Here is a 21,108-nt window from a genome sequence, read left to right on the forward strand (position 1 = left end):
GAAATCAAGCATAACAATGCTGGAAAAGGCCTTGTTAGTAGATATGAAAGTAGGTCTAATCTGAAGCAGCCATAACATTTAAAAATACAAAATACATCACTTTAGATGATGCAGCATAAGATGCTTATATGTAGACTAGCAGTGTTGTTGTAGTCTAGAACAAAATATTTGCTTGAAGACAACCAATATGTTCATAAAAGATCACAATTAATCATTCAATACGTTTATGAAAACATTTTATTGATAATACTGATATTGATCGCTGACCAAAGCAGACATCACAGTGTTGTTGGGAATGTGTCGCATTCATGATAACTTTTGGAATATGTGATGATAAAGCCCAGGTGATGTTCAGCCCTTCAGTATTCCTCTCCCTCTTCATCCTCCTCTCCCATGCTGTCAGTGCCAACCTCTTCATAATCCTTCTCCAGGGCAGCCATATCTTCTCTGGCCTCTGAGAACTCTCCCTCCTCCATGCCCTCCCCAACATACCAGTGCACAAAGGCCCTCTTGGCGTACATGAGGTCAAACTTGTGGTCGAGACGGGCCCAGGCCTCAGCGATGGCTGTGGTGTTGCTCAGCATGCACACGGCCCTCTGCACCTTGGCCAGGTCTCCTCCTGGAACCACCGTTGGAGGCTGATAGTTGATGCCCACCTTGAAGCCTGTGGGACACCAGTCCACGAACTGGATGGTGCGTTTGGTCTTGATGGCGGCGATGGCGGTGTTGACATCTTTGGGCACCACATCTCCACGATAGAGCAGACAGCAGGCCATGTATTTACCGTGACGGGGATCACACTTCACCATCTGGTTGGCTGGCTCAAAGCAGGCGTTGGTGATGTCAGCAACAGACAGCTGCTCATGGTAGGCTTTCTCTGCAGAGATGACCGGAGCGTAGGTGGCCAGAGGGAAGTGGATACGAGGGTAAGGCACCAAGTTGGTCTGGAACTCCGTCAGGTCAACATTCAGGGCTCCATCAAAGCGAAGCGAGGCCGTGATTGAAGACACAATCTGGCCGATCAGCCTGTTCAGGTTGGTGTAAGTCGGCCTGTCGATATCAAGGTTCCTGCGGCAGATGTCGTAGATGGCCTCGTTGTCCACCATGAAGGCACAGTCGGAGTGCTCCAAAGTGGTGTGGGTGGTCAGGATGGAGTTGTAAGGTTCCACCACCGCGGTGGAGACCTGGGGGGCCGGGTAGACGGCAAATTCAAGTTTTGATTTCTTTCCATAATCAACAGAGAGTCTCTCCATCAGCAGGGAGGTGAAACCTGAGCCTGTGCCTCCACCAAAGGAGTGGAAGATTAGGAATCCCTGCAGGCCGGTGCACTGATCAGCCTAAGAGGACATTTTGCATTGGTTATTTAAATACCACCCGGCGCACAATATCAGAAGCCATATGAAAAGTACTAATTTGGAAAATTCTAAACTTCTTTGGCAATCTTGAAACTAGGGAAATGTTGTTTCTGCACTTCTCATTAAAACTAAGCAAATGCTTTACCTGACTGGAAAACAAAGAGAATTCTCACCAGTTTACGAGTCCTGTCCAGCACCAGATCAATAATCTCCTTGCCGATGGTGTAATGTCCTCGGGCGTAGTTATTGGCAGCATCTTCCTTTCCTGTAATCAGCTGCTCAGGGTGGAACAGCTGCCTGTAGATTCCTGTGCGTACCTCATCTATTCATAACAAGAATAAGGGTTCATGTTAGTGAGGTATTTACGTTATAAACATTACATTTCTGAACTGCAATACTTAACTTATGATGATTTTTGAAAGCAGTTGTAAAGTTGTGTTGTATTTCTTAGTTCACGTTCATTTGTACACATTTAAACATTACTGACCGATGACAGTGGGTTCCAGGTCGACGAAAATGGCTCTGGGAACATGCTTTCCTGCCCCTGTCTCACTGAAGAAGGTGTTGAAGGAGTCGTCTCCTCCCCCAATAGTCTTGTCACTGGGCATCTGTCCGTCAGGCTGGATCCCGTGTTCCAGACAGTAGAGCTCCCAACATGCATTGCCCATCTGGGTACCGGCCTGGCCGACGTGCATGGAAATACACTCACGCTGATTGGAAGAAGGCACAGGGGCTGGTTAGAGGAAGGTACCACATCCTGAGATGTTCATTTACTATCCAAATGTTTCTCTGTGTTTTTCTGATTCAACACTGACTGCTAACAAATGAGTGGTTTCATGGTTCACAAATCTCATAAAATAGGAAATGAAACACAAAAAATCTTGTTTGTATTGTGGGTCATTGTGTAAGATAATAATCTTTGGTATGACTTCTGCGCTCGGTTTGGAGCTGATTCGACAGAGAAACGTTGACTCTTGCAAACTGGTGGCGGAATGTTGAAGCTTTCAGCTGCTTCGAATGCCTACGAGTGAGGAAGCAGCTGTTGGATCAGAGTCCCGCCCTCTTTGTTGTTGAAGCAGAAACGTCAAACGTCAGCAGGAAATTCAGCCACGGATGAAATGGCGCTTTCAACCAGCCTAAAAACATGTTTTATGTAGTTTCCTAAAGAAAGCACAACATGTGAGCACTATGTGGCAGAGAAAAAGGCCTTGTCCAAAGAAGATATAAAGCCTTCCCCCACTTCTCCATCCTGTATCTCCTCCCTCTTCTTACCCCCTCCCCGTTTCAATCTCTCTCCTCCCCCATCCCGTCCAGCTGCACAGTGCTATGTAACAGTCAGGGATGTCTCCCTCTCTCCCCCTCTCTCTCCTTCTCTCTCCACATCTTTCCCCAACCAAAAACTCCTAACAGCTGCAAAATGGCTGCCAACTTACTCATACTGCCCCGGCCAGACCACTCCTCTTTTCTCTCTTCTTTCTCTCCATTCCGCTACTGCCACGATTACCCTGGTCACTCCCTTTTAGGCAACATTACTTTAATTCTTCAACAAATACACAAGACTCCGCTATTTTGATTTTCCTTTAGCTGCATATGGTTCCTGCTTTGTGACCGGTTCCTCAAAGAATAACTCGTGTATTGTTTGTCATCTGACCACGATGGTCCAAGAGGGCAGAGATGACTTATGGATTCTAGTCTTTATAAGTCGCCACCGCATCGCGTACCTCGTTCTGAATTCTCTCCGTACATGCCCCCAGAAAGTTTCATTACACAAATTCCACCCAAAACCGTTGTCACTTAATAGGTTAAAGCTGCTGTTGAATCAGTAACCTTAAACTCTTCAGCCAAGGCCTTATGAGAATTACAGAGGCCCGGTTGTTTAATCCATCTTGTGTTGAGAAACACAGACAAAGGGAGGCTGACAGGAAGAGAGAGTGGAAATGTCGAGGCTACGTCATCAGCCGAGCTGTTACTCACCATTTTGCCTGCTGGTCCTTCGACTGACGTTGAGGATTCAGATACAAGGCAGAAGTGCAGAGGAGAGGCAGAGTCAGGGTTTTTATAGGCAGGGATGTGGAGGGGGCCAGGCAGGAAACCACAGCGAGCAGACGCATTGCTCATTGGCGGGAGGGAGCAGCCGTTTGAAAAAAAAAAAAGAAGAGAGAAGTGGGACGTCCCTAATGCGGCCTGCGCTTTCATTTATCTGCTTTGTCCGTCAGTTTGAGAATAGACACAGCCAATTTACCCCCATTTTCTTGTTTGTTTGTATGAGAGTTTACCACTTAAATTATTTGTAATTGGGGCATTTGACAGTAGCATGCAAAATGTTCACCCCTGAACATTTTTCAGCACATAAAACACAGCATGCACGTTTAACAAGGCTTGTGATTTGTTTATTTAATGCATTCCTCCTAATCAACCCACTTTCCCTTTACCCATATTTAACCATCGACTTATTATTCCCCTAAAATTTGAAATATGGACAACCAACAAAAGTCTTGATTCTTTATAATGAAAAGTAAAAGAGCAATGCATTTATGTTGAATAAACGGTGGGTGTTAAAAGCCTTAACAGGAAATGTGAGATGAAACAAATGGCCTGGAGAAATGCATTGTAGCAGTTTAAACAGTTAATCCAGACCACAAAGAGGAACATTACTTTGGAGACTAAGCACCCCACTGAAAATTTAAAAGAAGTATGAACAAGGCATGTTTTCTGATCGTCCTTGGCACTGCTTTTCCCCCAGTCCCCTTGGGACCACAGAGCTGTGATTCATACATTACTGGGGTCCTATTGTCACTGCGGGCCCCTGTCTGAGTATGAGCTAAACAAACAACACCAGTCAGTCATTTTCTCTCCCTCGTGCTCTCACAAAGTCACAGCTGAATGGTATGTAGAAACTGACATAGGAGCCTTTTCATAACTCACATTCCAGATGGGAGAAGATGGTGGGGGGGGGAGGGGCACCAAAGAGAAGATTTGGACAGAAACAGCGGAAAAGAAAAATATTTTAAAAGTCCCCAAAAAGACCTACCCGACCACAATTTTGTGTGAGCCAGTGAACGCTGGAGTGTGCACCTCGTATTTCAGAAAGCAGATGCACATGAAATACCTTGTTTGTCAACATACCAGTACACTATTAAATGCAACATAAAGGTCAACCACAAAAACATGCAATAAAAGGTCATGGTAATGGTAATTTAAGCCAACCACTGGTACTCTGGTCACACACATTCACGCTCAAACGGTTGTTTAGTTCACGTGTACAACGTGAATTCGGTTAGAGGTTGAGTAACTGCCTGCTTGAGTTGGCAGGAGTTCCCCAGTCTGTTCGGTTGAAAACAAGTCAAACCACTTTCAAGACCAAAGGCCATCCAGTCTAGTGGGGAAACGTGGATTCAGTGTAATCTGCTGTTTTGAGTTATGACACTGCGGCAATCTATGACTTCTTCATAGACTTCTTCCTCTTTACCGTCACAAGATGCATGAGCTATTTTCTCCCCCCAAAAATAAAAAGGCAATGACTGTCAGTGTAAAGTCAGTCGGTTGTGATCGTATACGCGTGGCAGCTAAGAGACACCCAGAGTGAAGCCACGGTGTTAAATGCACCACAATTTATTCAGGCTGTGGGACTGATGTGTAACGAACGGGATTACTGATGTCGGCTTCACATACTTAAAGCAGAGCTGAAAGAGCAATGTGGTGACAATGTCAAATTAAAACCGTTTGGTTCCACATTTGCGCTCAGCACTTGAACCTGCAGCGTGTTTTTATTCCCCCGTAGGGGAGAGCAGAGGTTGACGGTTATTATTGTGTAATGTCTTTTGAGTGAAACCTTTTTGTTAATGTCACAAGGGAAGCCTGAACCTTTCTGTTTTATCCTTTATCTTTCCCCTCGCTGTTTGAGAGTATAACGCTTAAAGAACGTCTTTTCACTCATAGGTCAACCAAATGCCAGTACTGGCAAGAAAGAAAAAGAAATGTAATGTCCGGAGTAGACCCCAAAATGAGAAGGAAGAAAATACATATTGTTGAGGAGGAGATCAATTTATGTGTCAAAAAAAGGGTTTAAATGCGTATTGTTTTATTATGGGAACCACACATCTAATTATCAACTAAGACACAATCCTAATGTAAACAGAAAAGCTGACACTGTAGTGTTGAGAAAAAGAAAACTCTGAACTGTCCACACACTGTTACAAATTTTACTCGTCGAGTGACTGCGGTGAAGCAACTACGACCTCTAGCTTTCAAAAGGGTACAATGACAGGATGTCCCCAGAGGGGCTCACATTATGGTGGGACCCTAAATCTGGCCAGTATAGTCTCTATGTGCAAGTGCCAAGACATTGAATTTATATTATGAGAGTTAAAAACAAAACCACAAATTGCTGAATGTCAAGATAAATGTGAGCATTGTGTCTGGAATTACAATTTTCTTTTCAAATGACACTGATCATTAAAAAAAAATCCAATTTCCAAACCAAGCAAAACACCTCTGAAACATAACAAAACACAGCATATTTATCTGTGATCTGTGCAAACTTTAAAGTGATTTTAAAGTGGGCCTCAATATTGGAAGCATTTCTATGAGAACACGCTCTTGCAGTGCACACAGTGGCCTGCGCGCTCACAATGCGCGTCCCCGCGCAGGAGACAGCTGGGAGTGGTCTGCAGTGGTAAAGAGCCCTGCAGCTCCACGTCCACCTGGCATTGCTCACTCACTCGCACCACATTGACGGCCACCGTGAGAAGCCACACATAAAATACATTTAAAGGTGTCAAAGGACATTCTACTAAGAAGCAACAATGGTAAGTATATTTCCAGTTGTTTTAGTTTGAGAGAAACTTCCACTTCAAAGTTCTGTCTGCTTATTCTTCTAAAAACAGTAAAAATGTCTTAAGCAGCTTCACTTGTTGCCACAGTGCGCCGTTGAGTTTTAAGCATTTCAATTGCGCTTGGAAAAAAAGAGTGTTCCCGATTGAAGGTGAGATGTAGGAACTCGGAACGGCTCCCTGTGTCCTCTTGTAGCAGCGCTCGTTCAAAAATAGACCCAGTGAGTGTCAGTAAAGCTGAGCTGGCTGCTGGCCTGGATGAGCAGCTGGTGATGATCGGGCGACATTTCCAGCACATCAGGAGAGACAAACATTAAACACAGATGACGTGTGTGTGTGTGTGTGTGTGTGTGTGTGTGTGTGTGTGTGTGTGTGTGTGTGTGTGTGTGTGTGTGTGTGTGTGTGTGTGTGTGTGTGTACATACACAGTACCAGTCAAAAGTATGATCACACTTTCTCATTGACTTAATGACTTAAGAGTCCAAAATGATTACAAATGCTATATATATATATATATATATATATATATATATATTATATATTATACATATACACATATACATAATATATATATATATATATAAAATGTATATGTATATATATATATATATTATACATATACACATATACATAATAAATATATATATATATATATATATATATATATATATATATATATATATTATGTATATAAGTATATATGTGAGTTAGACTCGTCACTCAGGAATTTAGGTGTGTCTAATAAGTCAGCTCAGTTTGAGACGTTGTCTCTGCAGGGCAGACATCATCTTTTCCCTCCAAATGATAGAGCAGCTATGGTTAAGTTGTGACTGTGGGCTGGGCTTCTTCCACTTCAACGACGAGATTTGAAAGACGCCTGCAAAGACACATTATATATATATATATATACATATCGTATATATATACATATCGTATCTATGTCAGGTGGTAATTTAGCAAGCACAGGAAAACGTTGTGTCCTGTTTGTACAGTGCAGTACAAACACTGCGTGTCAGCATTGTCAGGTCTGATTACAGAAGCCAAACTGAATCATTTTGTACTGAATGCTCTACCCGCTCTGATCAAATATTCCCGATCCGTAAAGTGTAATTTCCGCTGATGTTATATATTTGTTTTAACTGACCATTCAAATCTTTGGACCACACTTAGTGGCTACACTATGCTTTGTCTGGAGCTTTAGTTTTCCTGTAAGTGATCTCCGGTGTCTCTCCCACGCATTGTTTAAGATGTTTGTCTTTTAAGATTGCCATTATTTATGCCTGCTGAAGCAAAGTTGATTTCCGATTGACTCATCAGAACACTTCATTACCTTTGAGGAGCATGAATGTCTTCTGAAATGTCATGACAGCCAGCGGTGCCACCATGCTGCGCTTAATGATGGTTCTAGTCTAGTCTAGTGCCTGACTTAGCCATTTATGGCACAACAACAACATTTAGGAAAAGAATATCTAGTCAATGGTGGCTTATCAGCGTGGTCCACTTTGATTAAGACTCGTCCATCACCAAAGAAAAGCCCCATGGTTTATTTATTTTTTATCAGAATCAATGTTTGTTGGACATTAACTTACAGATTCTATCCAAGGCGGCATGGTAAAAGGAACTCATGTGAGCACACACACACATGCACACAGTAATAATGATAATAAGCAGCTCGGATCGTGACAAGACTCCATTAAAACGCCACCCAGCCTCACCTTGTGTTCCTGGTGCATTAGGGCCTTTTGTCTGTTCATAGGGGCAGAATGGGTGGTGCAGAGGGTGTATTAAGGGATCTGTGCTGCCATGTCGACTGACCTGAATAAGCTTTTACCAACGGTATCGCTCTTTTTCTATCCTGTTGACTTTTTGTTTTTCTCTTGTTATGCTCTCTACGTTGAGGCAGTGTATTCCTTTTATTCATGAGTCCTGTCCTTCAACCAAACTGTAGCCTACTGTTACTTTTTTATGTTTGTCTTCGAAAAGCACTCTCCCAACTTTTAAATAACATAATTTCGACAAACAAAACACATTTGGCCTTTTGCATGTACTTTGGGGACTGCCAGTCTGTGTTTACCTAAACAGTGAGCCTTTGCTGCTAGGTGTCAGGTTAGTATGAGGAACCTAAAATAGCTTCGGCACACAGCTCCGCTAACCTGGAAACCCTCTTTAAGACTCTGAAATGTGTTCCCCAGCTCTCACCAACCGGCGCCTCCCTTTGTCCGTCCGGCCATTGCGAAGGGGAACGTTGGGGAAGGGATGAAAATAGTAGTTGACTTGAAGCAAGGTCGCGATATATAGTATGTCACTGTTGTATGGTGTGGACTAGTAGGAAGGTAGGCCTTTTTTTCTGGCTGACCCAGCGGGAAACAATAACTGATAAGTGTATTCCATCAAACTGATCTTGTGTTGCCATAAAAATAAATAACAATTGAGAGCTACCATATTATGAATGGTATGGTTCCAAATGAATCTGTTGTTTGCGGGGGGAAAAGAAGTACAGTGAATTTAGTTTTCATGAACTAATCATTCATATATATATATATATATATATATATATATATATATATATATATATACATACTTTGTGGTATGAATGCTAACGACAGTTGTTCTCTGAAGTCAACCCCCCTTTCAGCTGGTGACACCCAGCGACAGCTGTTGTGAATCTGTTTTACTCTTTCCTTCCACTTCAGCCTTCATTCCCCCGTGAATCTATTTGCTTCCACCTGGTGGCTGATGTTCTAATTGACCAGTGCGGATTGTTACGGTTCGCTTAGCTAAATGGAACCACACAGTAGCAAAGGCCATGCAATCCTTACACTTGCCACTTTATTGTTCCCCTGTATTTCCCCTCTCTCCTTTTCTCCGCCTCCCTTTCTTTTAACTTCCTCTTCCTTTTCATCCAGCGTGAATGCATCTCCGTCCACGTGGGCCAGGCTGGTGTCCAGATGGGAAACACCTGCTGGGAGCTCTACTGTCTGGAACACGGCATCCAGCCGGACGGACAGATGCCCGACCACAAGCCCGTGGGAGGCCACGACGACTCCTTCACTACCTTCTTCAGTGAGACTGGGGCCGGGAAGTACGTCCCCAGGGCGATCTTTGTTGACCTGGAGCCAACTGTCATTGGTCAGTATCGGTATTGGTCAGTATATCAGAAGTGGGCCATTTAAGAAGATGGCTTTTTAACTCTCAGAGAGAAGTTATTGTCCATCATTCTTTGATAAAATTGTCCCTCCTGTTGTCATAGTCTGCAACACTAAGGTTGAATTAAATTTGCGGATTAGTTTTCTTATTTTTTATTTTTGAATTTTCCAGATGAGGTGCGCACAGGCACATACCGCCAACTATTTCACCCGGAACAGCTGATCTCTGGCAAGGAAGATGCAGCCAACAACTACGCCCGTGGACACTACACCATCGGCAAAGAGATCATTGACTCTGTCCTAGACAGAATCCGCAAACTGGTAAGACACTTAAGCTGTTTTTTTTTGTTTTTAGTTTGTGATGTTGTGTGAGCTCTGTGTTTGTATTACAAAAAAGGGGACAAAAAATAATACTTTATTTTATTTTATTTATGATCATTTGCGGCAGTGTAAAGCATCAATTTCCTCGTATTGCTGTCTTTCGGCATCCTAATTGTTTCTCTGTACCTGCAGGCGGATCAGTGCACAGGTCTTCAAGGTTTCCTGGTCTTCCACTCCTTTGGTGGAGGAACAGGCTCAGGTTTCACTTCCCTGCTGATGGAGAGACTTTCTGTTGACTTTGGCAAAAAGTCAAAGCTTGAGTTCGCCATCTACCCGGCTCCTCAGGTTTCCACAGCCGTAGTGGAACCTTACAACTCCATCCTGACCACCCACACCACCCTGGAGCACTCCGACTGTGCCTTCATGGTGGACAACGAGGCCATCTACGACATCTGCCGCAGGAACCTCGATATTGAACGGCCATCATACACCAACCTGAACAGGCTGATCAGCCAGATTGTGTCTTCAATCACGGCCTCGCTTCGCTTTGATGGAGCCCTGAATGTTGACCTGACGGAGTTCCAGACCAACTTGGTGCCTTACCCTCGTATCCACTTCCCTCTGGCCACCTACGCTCCGGTCATCTCTGCAGAGAAAGCCTACCATGAGCAGCTGTCTGTTGCTGAGATCACCAACGCCTGCTTTGAGCCAGCCAACCAGATGGTGAAGTGTGATCCCCGTCACGGTAAATACATGGCCTGCTGTCTGCTCTATCGTGGTGATGTGATGCCCAAAGATGTCAACTCCGCCATCGCCGCCATCAAGACCAAACGCACCATCCAGTTCGTGGACTGGTGTCCCACAGGCTTCAAGGTGGGCATCAACTATCAGCCTCCAACGGTGGTTCCAGGAGGAGACCTGGCCAAGGTGCAGAGGGCCGTGTGCATGCTGAGCAACACCACAGCCATCGCTGAGGCCTGGGCCCGTCTCGACCACAAGTTTGACCTCATGTACGCCAAGAGGGCCTTTGTGCACTGGTATGTTGGGGAGGGCATGGAGGAGGGAGAGTTCTCAGAGGCCAGAGAAGATATGGCTGCCCTGGAGAAGGATTATGAAGAGGTTGGGATCGACTCCTTTGAAGAGGATGAGGAGGGAGAGGAATATTAGATGGATTCGGCAATTTGCAATTATATCCGGGGGGGAAATCACTCTTTATTATATAGACAATATTTAAGAAACACCACACATTTTTCTTTTGAATTTTAGAAGAATATTTTTCTTCAAATTTTAATTAAAAACCATCTTACCTGTGAGGTTCCCTTTTGTTGTACAATCAAATTTACTTTTAATAGTTTTTGTGTACATTTAGAGTGGTTTTATTCATTTGTTTTAGCAAAATGACGAAACGTTGTTCAATAACCTGTTCAGAAAGTTTGAAAACAGTGTGGTTACTTAATAAATGTGTCCCCAAAACACATATTTTGTTCCATTTTCTTTTAGTCTGCACAATAATGAATATTTTAATGAAGGACTTTTTTGTTATCGTTTTCAACATCTATTAAGGATTTTTGTACCACATAGACCACATTCATAAGGAACAGTTGAGTTGTGAGTTATTTGTTATCTCTGTAGTTTTACAGCGCACCCACAAGGGTTCAGTGAAATCCACTTCATCAAACCACCTCTACTGAAAGTAACCTCTTCCTTGGAAGTGGACTACTGAGAAAATCAACGTCAAAAGACTGATCTTTAAGCTTCGACTATAAACAGATTTTAAGTTAATATTATCATACTCCATGTCCCGACTTTTGATAACGGCACAGCGAAAAAAGTTGTAAATATATCGAGCCTCTGTGGAAATCCCGTGTTCTCCGCTGAGGGGGCGTTCCCAGGGGGAGGAGCTATGACACCGCTGAGGGGGCGTTCTTAGGGGGAGGGGCTACGACTCCGCTGGTTTTGTGTATGAGAACAAGCTCGCGATGGCCACACGCTGGGGAATATGCAGTGCGGGCAAAATTAGTCACGACTTCTCGGTTGCTTTACGGACCCTGAATCCCGGTGACCACGAGGTAACGTTTTAACGAAGTAACGTTGTATTTCAGCTGATGTTGCGGCCCACGCACATGTTGCACAACATGAAAAGAAGGCGCACGCCGAGTCACGCTTCTTATGAATATGTTACGTCAGTGGTCCCAAATCTATTTTTGCACCACGGACCGGTTACTCCGCGGACCGGTCTTGAAGGTGTGGCGGATAAACACGACGAAATAGCCGGCCAACGGCCGGTAGTAGTCGCCCGTTGGGAAATGTGTCAAGGGCCCTTGAATAAAGCGTCAATAACGTCATGTTACATATGCCAGTGGTGCGCAACCATTTGTTCTGAAAAATATTTTATTTTGAAAAATGACCGGATTCTTTTCCAATTGCATGCACTTGTAATCTTGACACATTTCTTAAGCTTTTTTATTAGTACTGAAATGTACTGATCGTTTCATGTTTGTTGCTTTACTCAACTCATATTATGGTTGTGCGTCTATTTATTATATTGGATTGTCATTTATATTGTGGTAAATATGCATTCAGCTCAAATTGCTATACATAACTACTGCATTATGTTGTATTCAAAAATGAAGAAACGGCGGACGGACATTGGGCATCGCTGATCAAAAGGTTAAAATCAAATGTATTTAATAAAAGAGATGGTGTTGTGGTGAAAAGAACATCTCAGCTGAGGAGCTGCTGGTCTCCGCAACCAACAGGCCCCAGGTCAGTCCTTTGACCATCCCTAGGGGCCATTTGTTGTCTCCACCAGCGAACTCGAGAACAATGGTTCCTACAGGTATTTATAACAATGCTTAAAAGTGAGAAAGTTCGTGTCCACACCTCTGGGAGTGGTCTTCTCGTGAATTCAATGTAACTCGGATTTCGAATGGCCCTTAGTTAATATCAGTTGTTGCGCAAGTATTACATGCATGCATTCCAGTTGATTACATTACATCAAATACAATCATAACTGTACATTGTGCATTGGTATGCAGAATTACAGTGGTTTTACAATATTGCCATTACTTTATTGATTACACAGTTTCAGAATCATGGCTGTATTGTGGTGTACACTATATGCATTTTTATGAATTTTATGAACCGGGTCGTATATTTGTTTCTAATATCCCACAATTACTAAAACTGTGTTGTTCCTCAGATATTGGCTGTCGCAGCAAGGGACCTGCACCATGCCAAAGAATTTGCCAAAAAGCACAATATCCCTCGAACATATGGCAGTTATGATGAGTTGGCAAAAGATCCAGACATCGGTGGGTTCTTCTGCCCCTTTTGCCATAACGGTCTACATGCAATCAAATACTATTGGTGGATTCTACATTACATTTTGAATTAAGCATTAGTAATGTTTCTACACACTATTCTGTCTATCACTTCTCTTTAGATGTGGTGTACATTGGCAACATCCACCCTCATCACCTGACTACTGGCAAACTTTTCATGAAGTCCAATAAGAACGTGCTCATTGAGAAGCCTCTGGCCATGAATTCAAGGGAGGTGCAGGAACTCATTGCTACAGCTGAAGAAAACACAGTCTTTCTCATGGAGGTGACTAAATATATATGTTTTTAAAACCAAAGGGACATGTACCTGTTTGAACCATTCCATCTCTTGGTTTTAGGCAGTTTGGACACGATTCTTTCCCGTATCTCGAGAAGTGAGGAGACTTCTAGCCCAGGGGGAGCTGGGTGATGTTCAGATGGTGAGGGCTGATCTGGGGGCCCCACTTACCCACATTCCTCGCTTGGCTGAGAGGAAGCTGGGAGGAGGCGCACTGCTGGACCTGGGCATCTACTGTCTGCAGTTTGTACTGATGGTTTTCAATGGAGAGAGGCCCGAGTCCATCCAAGCCACGGGCCATTGCATAGACACAGGTAATAGTCTAAAAGAAGTCGGTTTTCCATGCTATATTTTCTAGAATCTTCAACCAGGACCCTGATACCTACTCTCATATAAATCTGGACGTTTTTTTATGTACACATTTATTTATCTTTCTTCCTCTTTGGGGCAGGTGTTGATGGAACAGCGGTTTTGGTCCTTAAGTTCTCCGGAAACCGACTGGCCATTTGCACGTGTTCGATCACCATGATGCTGACTTGTGATGCGGTTATCACTGGGACCAAAGGCACGATTAAGGTAACGGCTGGTGGTAAGAAAAGTAGAAAGAAGAAAATACCACACTTAATACAATTTTACTTGAACTAGAGCAAAATATTTATACCACACAACTATTCTGACTAATTCTGTCAGATTAGAGAACATCACCTCCTCAACCTTCATCCTTAACACCGGTGTCCCACAGGGACTGTTTGCCCTCCTGCCCTCTAGGAGGCAGGGGCCTCCGTTCCCGGACCAGCAGGTTCAGGAACAGCTGCTGTTGTCACCCTGCTGAACTCTGCACCACGGTGACAGACCCTAGTCCCCCCCTACACCTCTCCCATTGACACATGACCGTCCAGCTACTGAGCATTCTGCACTTCAATGCTGCTGTATTTGCACAGTTATCCTACATTTGCACTACCTTGTCATTCATATTTACAACCCTGCTGCTTAACGTATATACTGCTCCATGTATATGTCACACTATAGATTTATTTATATATATACTCTGCACTTTATCTGCTCTCTTGTTGGATGACAAACTGCATTTCGTTGTCTCAGCACCTGTACTCTGTGAAAATGACGTGGTGGTGCCCTACAACCTTGGAAGTGAATGGGAAGGGGACGCTGTTCCCCCTCCCAGAGCCCGGCATGCCACTAAACTTCACCAACAGCACCGGGCTACGGTATGAAGCCGATGAGGTGCGCCACTGTCTGCTGCAAGGTGAGCTGCTTTAATGCATGAAAAAAGACCAGCTATAGTATTTACAATTGATTTGATTTTGATTTATTTGATCCTATTTATTTATTAGATCTATTTCACCAGTGAAAAAAATGAAAATATGTGGCCTCTTATTTGTGATTGCTTGTTCCCCAGGGCTAAAGGAGAGTCCAGGAATGCCGTGGGCTCACTCCAGCATATTGGCAGAAATGATGGATGAGGCCAGAAGACAACTGGGAGTGACGTATGATCAGGACAACATCCAGTGACGGGTTCTCAGGGACGTTGTCGGGATCACGTCTAAGGAGCAGTCTTGAAACTTCACCATCCCGATCTGTGTCCTTTTGAAATTCAGGTCAAATAGGATCATTGTTTTTGTGGACCCATTTGATGGCGACCAGCCAGCATAGGACGCTAAAACCAAAGCTGCTGCTGTGACGTGTCATAATGCCGTCTATATGAAAGGCTAGTCCCTTGATGTTTTCTTATAATAATAAACACGTGAAAATCTAGGTTCCGGGTTTGTTTCTCATGGATTTAAGTATGTTGGCTATTACATTTTTTTCAGCGAGCCTGTTCCTTCTGGTTGCTGGGCAACTAGACAGACGCTACGCGACCCTTCCGGAAGTGCGTGGCTCTGAGGAAATATGGCGCACGGGGCAGTGCACACGCCAGACGTGTGCATCGCTTCAATCTATTCGTTCACTGCATTTTGTAGTTCGATTTTGGTCGCGTTTGCAGCTCTTGAAACAGTAAACGCCGACAACGCGTTCAGCGCAAGCCGCGCGGCTACAGCGCCCGTCGCTGCCGCGAGGGATCTACGGTGAGTTTTCACGTCGCTGTTAGCTAGCGAAATGACCTCATGCTAACTGTTGGAATGGTGGTCTCCGTTTGTACGTTACAGCTTTAACTCAGGCCACGCAGGTACTCCGTCAAGGAATGACTTCTCCATCCCATTTAACTTAGCCGCTAGTGTTGAAAAGCCACGCTGCCGTAAAGCGGTGCAAAGAGGTGCGACGTCACCTGACTCCTTTCAAAAAGAAGTCAGTTAAAGTAATTCTTCCGTATTAGAAACACACTTTGAGTAAAACTATATCGTAATACAATTGGCAAGACCCTATAGTGTAGTGTAGTGTTCAATTTCAGCGTATAAATGGTTATTTTAAAAAAACAGAGTTTCTGTTTTTCGGTGTGCAGAAAAAACACACACCAATAATTTAAACATTTACAATACATCTCCTCGTCTTTGACATCTCCGTATAGCCTATTTTGTCTTGGCACTATTTTTTGTGGAGTTGTTGCATTATTCATCAGGGACCACATACTCCCTAGATATTTAAAAATATAAAAAATGTAAAGTATCAGCTGCGGCACGGTGGCGTGGTGGTTAGCACTGTTGCCTCACAGCAAGAAGGTCCTGGGTTCGATTCCACCCAGTGGCCTTTCTGTGTGGAGTCTGCATGTTCTCCCCGTGTCTGCGTGGGTTCTCTCCGGGTTCTCCGGCTTCCTCCCACAGTCCAAAGACATGCTCTGGGGATCAGGTTAATTGGGGACTTTAAATTGCCTGTAGATGTGTGAATGTGAGTGTGAATGGTTGTGTGTCTCTGTGTAGCCCTGCGATTGGCTGGCGACCAATCCAGGATGTACCCTGTCTATCGCCCGAAGTTGGCTGGGATGGACTCCAGCCCCCCCGCGACCCTGTGTGCAGGATAAGCGGTTTGACAATGGATGGATGGATAAAGTATCAGCTATGACAAATATAGTCCTTTGTTATGTTGTTTATCATGATCCATTATAAATTGGATCCAGGTTTATGTGGTAGGTTTCACAGCCTTTATGCTCGGGTTCTCTGACCAGGGAGCTTGATTGACGTATTCCTCCAAAACCTTTTAAAAACCCCTGGTGTATCGTCTGTGATCTCAGGTACCTTTTGTATGATGTAAACCCCCCGGAGGGTTTCAATCTGCGGAGGGATGTCTACATCCGCATGGCCTCCATGGTGAAGACTTTGAGGAAGGAGGGGGATGACTGGGTGTTGGTTCTGCCGCCATGGGGTCGTCTCTATCACTGGCAGAGTCCCAATGTCCACCAGGTTCACATCCCGTGGGGGGAGTTCTTCAGCCTCACCAGCCTGCAGGCCAATGTGCCTGTCATTGAGTATGAGGAATTCATTGCGGGTGAGCTTGGGGGCACAAATTTACAGTTGAAACCTCGCCATTTCTATGTATTTTTTTCTATAATAACTATAATTTACTTTTTCAATAAATATTGTTTATTCTTTACAATGCACATACACCACTTTTTAATGACCTCAAAGTCAGTATGCTTCCTTTCTTCCCTCCCTTTAATGTAGAAAACGGAGGCCCATTTATAGACCAGGTTCTGGTACTGCAAAACTACGCGGAGGGATGGACCGATGGGAAATGGGAGGAAAAGGTTGATGAGCGGCCGTGTGTTGACAAGTTGATGTACTCCAAAGATAAACAGGGTTACTACAGGTAAATGCAACAAGATTTATTTAGTTTTTTTTATTTATTATTAAAATTAAAACACTGTAACACAATTTATCTCACTAATTTACAGTAGCAATGCGATGTAGTATGGGACATTCTTATAGATTGAGTCTAGAGTATTTGTAAATAGAATAACTTTGTGGACCCTCTGGGAGTGATTCACTTTAATTTGCTCTTTTTTTTTGTATGAATAATATTATCTTTTTTCGCACTCCTCTCCATCCATCACTAACTGTTTGCATTGTTCTTGTTGCGTTTCCAAGGGGCTGGTTTTGGGGCTACGAGGAGACAAGAGCTCGAAACGTAACGTGCATATCAGCCCAAGGCCACGCCTCAATCATGGCCCCGGTCCTTCAGAAAAACATTACAGTGACGTGAGTCTATAGAGCAACAAGTTGATGCAAAATGCATAATTAACACACACGTGAACAGTGTAAAATGTGTCTTTTGGGGATTTGTCTAAATTTACCTTTTGTTGTTTGTTCTGTGATTGATAAATATCATTAAAACCTTACTTGCTTTTTTTGTCTTGAATTATAGCATTAGAACAAGCACCTGCTTTTACAAAAACCTACAATTGGTTTCCGTCTTTATCGAGACCTGCTGTTTTTTCGCTAGTGAAATGAAATGTAATCTGGAGCTACTAACCTCATCAATCTGAACCCACCAGCGTATCAAGCTTACGTCCTCAAAAAGACAGCAGAGCCAGAGTTCTCTAGGTGCGGCAGTGCTCACACCTTGAACTTCTCATAGATCTAGATGACCCTGTCATGGATAAGAGTTGTGTTTTTTTACTGTGATTTCTTGTAGATCCGTTATGCTTGACCGAGCAGAGACGCTTCTCCATGATCACTACGCCGGAAAGGATTACTGGGATGTAAGTCAACGGGCTAGTATCACACCTGTTTAGTGATGTTGGTGCCGGTATTAGATGGCATATCTTTGCTACTGTCTTTGTTTAATGTAGACCCGTCGCAGCATGGTTTTTGCCAAGCACCTGAGACTTATTGGAGATGGGTTCAGAGAAAAGTACCTGAACTCTACAGATGACAGAGACCATACCATTTACAGTGAGGACTGGACCCGCATGAAGGTGAGTCATCTTACCGGAGTGTGGCATACATATATACAGGTGGAAATGAGACTGTGGCACAGTGAAATATATGAGTGTGATTAAAGACCTGGCTCTTAGGTATTTGACTAAAATGTAACCAGATCGCACAATCACACAATTTACTTCTCTTTGGTTTATTTGTGTTTGCTGTTTGAGTGGGTACTTCTTGACAATTTTTATTGATAAATATTGCGATCTGCTAATTCTGAAATGAGAAATTTCAGCCCTTTTGGTGATTTTGGACATTTTAAGCCGTAAGTAAACATGGGTCTGTTGTGTCTTTATTCTCTCCTCAGGCCAAGCTAGGATCAGCTAAAGGTGGCCCATATCTGGGAGTCCACCTACGCAGGAAAGACTTCATCTGGGGTCACAGAGAAGATGTACCAAGCCTTAAGGGGGCAGTGAAAAAAATGCGCAGCTTGATGAAGAAGCATAAACTCGACACTGTGTTTGTTGCGACAGATGCAGATGAGGAAGGTAATGACATTCGGAGACAACTTACCATTTAATGTTCATTTAAATGTCTTTTTTATATTGTTTTTTTTCTTCATTTAATTAGGGGAAAGGTTTTTTGATTTAAAACAGGGACACAATAACCAAATAATTATGTGTATTACAATCACAATAATACTGTAATAAGACAACCTATTATTAGAAATACTATCAATAAGTATTTGTAACATGTACAATACAATTATAGTCACAATAAATGCTTCTACACCCAGTTTAATCAATACCATTTTGTAGAATTGAGGGAGCTGAAGGGGTTGTTGCCAGACATGGTGCGGTTTGAGCCTTCCAGAGAGGACCTGGAGCTCTTGAAAGATGGAGGCGTGGCCATCATTGACCAATGGATATGTGCCCATGCGAGGTAAGTTAGTCGGCATCGTTTTTAACATGCATTTATTACATGATGGTTAACATGACTTTTGAATTTTGATTAACATTACATTTTATTTGTCAGTTGCCGGTGGCCACTCGCTAAACTCCAGACTCATCTAATACAATCATCAGATTAAATACATCTGTCCAGTGCTTTGCTTTTGACAAAATACCTGAAAAACTAACACTCAGATCTACCTTTTCTTTGATACTAAGTAAGATATGTTAACAATAATACACAATAAACTAAGACAGAGACCAGGCTGGCAGGCTGATGTTAGCATTTAGCTAAAATCACCACAGTGCCGAAATTCTACTGTATGATTTACCTCACTGGAATGTTCTGTTATTGATTAATGTTATCTTAATTAAGTCACTATTGTGAATACTCATCGTCTTTTACCCCGTGGCTTATTAGAAAGGCAACACCAAATAACTCACAGCTTTGTCATTAGTGTACCTACCCATGGAAACTATGCTGCTCCGTGACATTCTGTGAAAACCGGTGTTATGCTCACTTGTTCCTCCACGGTTCACGTCTCTTGCATCACAGTTTCGCTTTTTTAAATTTCTTCACTTATTTATTTCAGGTTCTTCATAGGAACGTCAGTGTCCACCTTCTCTTTTCGGATCCATGAAGAGAGGGAGATCTTGGGTTTTGACCCCAAAGCTACATACAATCGTTTCTGTGGGGACACGGAAAAAGATTGTGAACAACCCACACACTGGAAAATAGTGTTTTGATGTGTTGAATTACTTTCCTGACACACACAAGTGCCAAACACAGTGTTAAAAGTGACTTATATTTGTATGGGATATACAACATATTTGAACTGTTTTATGGTGTATTTTTTCACTTTTTGAGGTGTCAGAGTTGTGCAATCAACCAGCCTCAACCTCAAGACTGCAACATTCAATGAAGTGTTTTTGGGGTTGAATGTGGATCCTTCATGACAGCCTGGTGTTTTACAAAATATATTTATTATCAGCACTATGATGAGAAAGTGTTGTATAATGACTGCTGTAAAAAAATGTTGTATTCCAGTATTCTCATTTTAATATAATTTGTGGGATATTAGAAGATGTTCTAATCCAAACATCTAAGCATCTAAACATTGAAAGTGACGTTATGGGTTACTCAGCAGGTATTTAAAGGAGTTCATCCCGAGCTTCTCTGTGCTTTTTTTTATATAGCCAGTTTGGCCTGACGTGCATGTTTGTGTTCTCAAACCAGACTAGAAGTTATCACATTGCCATCACTGTGCTCATTCAGATTAGATTAGCACATTAGATTTGCTCTGAATTTGGAAACCAGCACTGCGTCTTCTTTTTTTAATATACAATTTGGTTTATCAAAGATGACACCACATGAGTATAAAGGAGCTTTCAGAGGTCATGCCCAAAGCTTATTTTCTAGGTACTTTAAATCCATTTAATGTTTTTATTTTCGTTTGCTCGCAGTTTTGTTCAGTCTTTTTAAGCATGTCACCTCCCTCTTGTGCACTTGCATATGTGTCCCCGTGCCTTTGCACAATATACACAAATCAAGTAGGTCGGTTTACTAAAACACTAAGCAATAGTGTCACCAATGGTTGAAGATACAAATAAAAAAGCAGGCAATTACCAGTCCACATTATACTTGTGCTTCCAACGTATCTGTGTTTGTGTTTCATACTTGTATGTTGTACCAGTATTGAGAATAGTTTTGTTCAACTACACTACAATATTATGGTTTTGGGAAAATAGGAAATATGATGGATACTGTAAATAACAATATCAAGTCAGCCCATTGTTATTGTATGTGAGATTGACCATAATAGTGTTATTGTTTGAAAGGATTTGAGAAGCCACAAAGCAACCGCTGTGATTTATGGATGACACTTTTTTTTTTCTTTTTTTTTCATTTCTGCAGATGCCTGGATTTTGATTAAAATCTGTGTGGCATGTGCCGTTGTCTCAGGACTTTCTTTGTACAGTAGTTGTTTTGATGTTGAATAAAACAGCTTTAGCAGAATAGAACGCAGAATACCAATTCTGTTTGCTATTATATTTTTGTACATCTTT

General features: G+C 42.8%; 4 protein-coding genes across 5 annotated transcripts; 3 read left to right on the plus strand and 1 right to left on the minus strand.

Moving 5' to 3' along the window:
* Positions 1–219: 219 nt before the first annotated feature.
* LOC120833853 (tubulin alpha chain) lies at positions 220–3,488 on the minus strand. The gene is made up of 4 exons (XM_040201409.2): positions 3,330–3,488; positions 1,843–2,065; positions 1,529–1,677; positions 220–1,337 (listed from the first exon to the last, which is right to left on the minus strand). The coding sequence occupies exons 1-4, from the start codon at positions 3,471–3,473 to the stop codon at positions 360–362; spliced, it is 1,494 nt and encodes a 497-aa protein (XP_040057343.1). The 5' UTR covers positions 3,474–3,488; the 3' UTR covers positions 220–359.
* A 2,502-nt stretch (positions 3,489–5,990) lies between these two features.
* Positions 5,991–11,130, plus strand: LOC120834211 (tubulin alpha chain). The gene is made up of 4 exons (XM_040202103.2): positions 5,991–6,163; positions 9,093–9,315; positions 9,505–9,653; positions 9,846–11,130. Exons 1-4 carry the CDS (start codon positions 6,161–6,163, stop codon positions 10,818–10,820), a joined length of 1,350 nt encoding a protein of 449 aa, XP_040058037.1. The 5' UTR covers positions 5,991–6,160; the 3' UTR covers positions 10,821–11,130.
* Positions 11,131–11,590: 460 nt separating this feature from the next.
* Positions 11,591–15,047, plus strand: LOC120834169 (trans-1,2-dihydrobenzene-1,2-diol dehydrogenase). Of its 2 annotated transcripts, XM_078091327.1 has the most exons (7): positions 11,591–11,722; positions 12,856–12,967; positions 13,099–13,262; positions 13,336–13,588; positions 13,726–13,850; positions 14,376–14,538; positions 14,692–15,047. In XM_078091327.1, the coding sequence occupies exons 1-7, from the start codon at positions 11,633–11,635 to the stop codon at positions 14,802–14,804; spliced, it is 1,020 nt and encodes a 339-aa protein (XP_077947453.1). In that variant the 5' UTR covers positions 11,591–11,632; the 3' UTR covers positions 14,805–15,047. The 2 variants fall into 2 exon arrangements, with proteins under 2 accessions (XP_077947453.1, XP_077947452.1); XM_078091326.1 differs by lacking the exon at positions 14,692–15,047 and having other exon boundaries at positions 14,017–14,538.
* Positions 15,048–15,104: 57 nt separating this feature from the next.
* Positions 15,105–21,063, plus strand: pofut2 (protein O-fucosyltransferase 2). The gene is made up of 9 exons (XM_040202001.2): positions 15,105–15,358; positions 16,459–16,712; positions 16,889–17,033; positions 17,312–17,422; positions 17,859–17,925; positions 18,016–18,141; positions 18,459–18,639; positions 18,910–19,033; positions 19,635–21,063. The coding sequence occupies exons 1-9, from the start codon at positions 15,183–15,185 to the stop codon at positions 19,786–19,788; spliced, it is 1,338 nt and encodes a 445-aa protein (XP_040057935.1). The 5' UTR covers positions 15,105–15,182; the 3' UTR covers positions 19,789–21,063.
* Positions 21,064–21,108: the final 45 nt, after the last annotated feature.

This window comes from Gasterosteus aculeatus, chromosome 16 (assembly GCF_964276395.1).
Source record: "Gasterosteus aculeatus chromosome 16, fGasAcu3.hap1.1, whole genome shotgun sequence".
NCBI lineage: Eukaryota > Metazoa > Chordata > Actinopteri > Perciformes > Gasterosteidae > Gasterosteus > Gasterosteus aculeatus.

Coding starts and splice junctions, on each gene's coding strand:
- LOC120833853 (XM_040201409.2), bottom strand. CDS start 3,473: ATGAGCAATGCGTCTGCTCGCTGTGGTTTCCTGCCTGGCCCCCTCCAC. Junction 2,066..3,329: donor AAGGACCAGCAGGCAAAATG/GTGAGTAACAGC, acceptor TCTTCCAATCAG/CGTGAGTGTATTTCCATGCA. Junction 1,338..1,528: donor TGGACAGGACTCGTAAACTG/GTGAGAATTCTC, acceptor ATGTCCTCTTAG/GCTGATCAGTGCACCGGCCT.
- LOC120834211 (XM_040202103.2), top strand. Junction 9,316..9,504: donor CCTGGAGCCAACTGTCATTG/GTCAGTATCGGT, acceptor TGAATTTTCCAG/ATGAGGTGCGCACAGGCACA. Junction 9,654..9,845: donor TAGACAGAATCCGCAAACTG/GTAAGACACTTA, acceptor CTGTACCTGCAG/GCGGATCAGTGCACAGGTCT.
- LOC120834169 (XM_078091327.1), top strand. CDS start 11,633: ATGGCCACACGCTGGGGAATATGCAGTGCGGGCAAAATTAGTCACGAC. Junction 13,263..13,335: donor ACACAGTCTTTCTCATGGAG/GTGACTAAATAT, acceptor TCTTGGTTTTAG/GCAGTTTGGACACGATTCTT. Junction 14,539..14,691: donor GCGCCACTGTCTGCTGCAAG/GTGAGCTGCTTT, acceptor CTTGTTCCCCAG/GGCTAAAGGAGAGTCCAGGA.
- pofut2 (XM_040202001.2), top strand. CDS start 15,183: ATGGCGCACGGGGCAGTGCACACGCCAGACGTGTGCATCGCTTCAATC. Junction 15,359..16,458: donor GCTGCCGCGAGGGATCTACG/GTGAGTTTTCAC, acceptor CTGTGATCTCAG/GTACCTTTTGTATGATGTAA. Junction 18,640..18,909: donor GACAGATGCAGATGAGGAAG/GTAATGACATTC, acceptor ACCATTTTGTAG/AATTGAGGGAGCTGAAGGGG.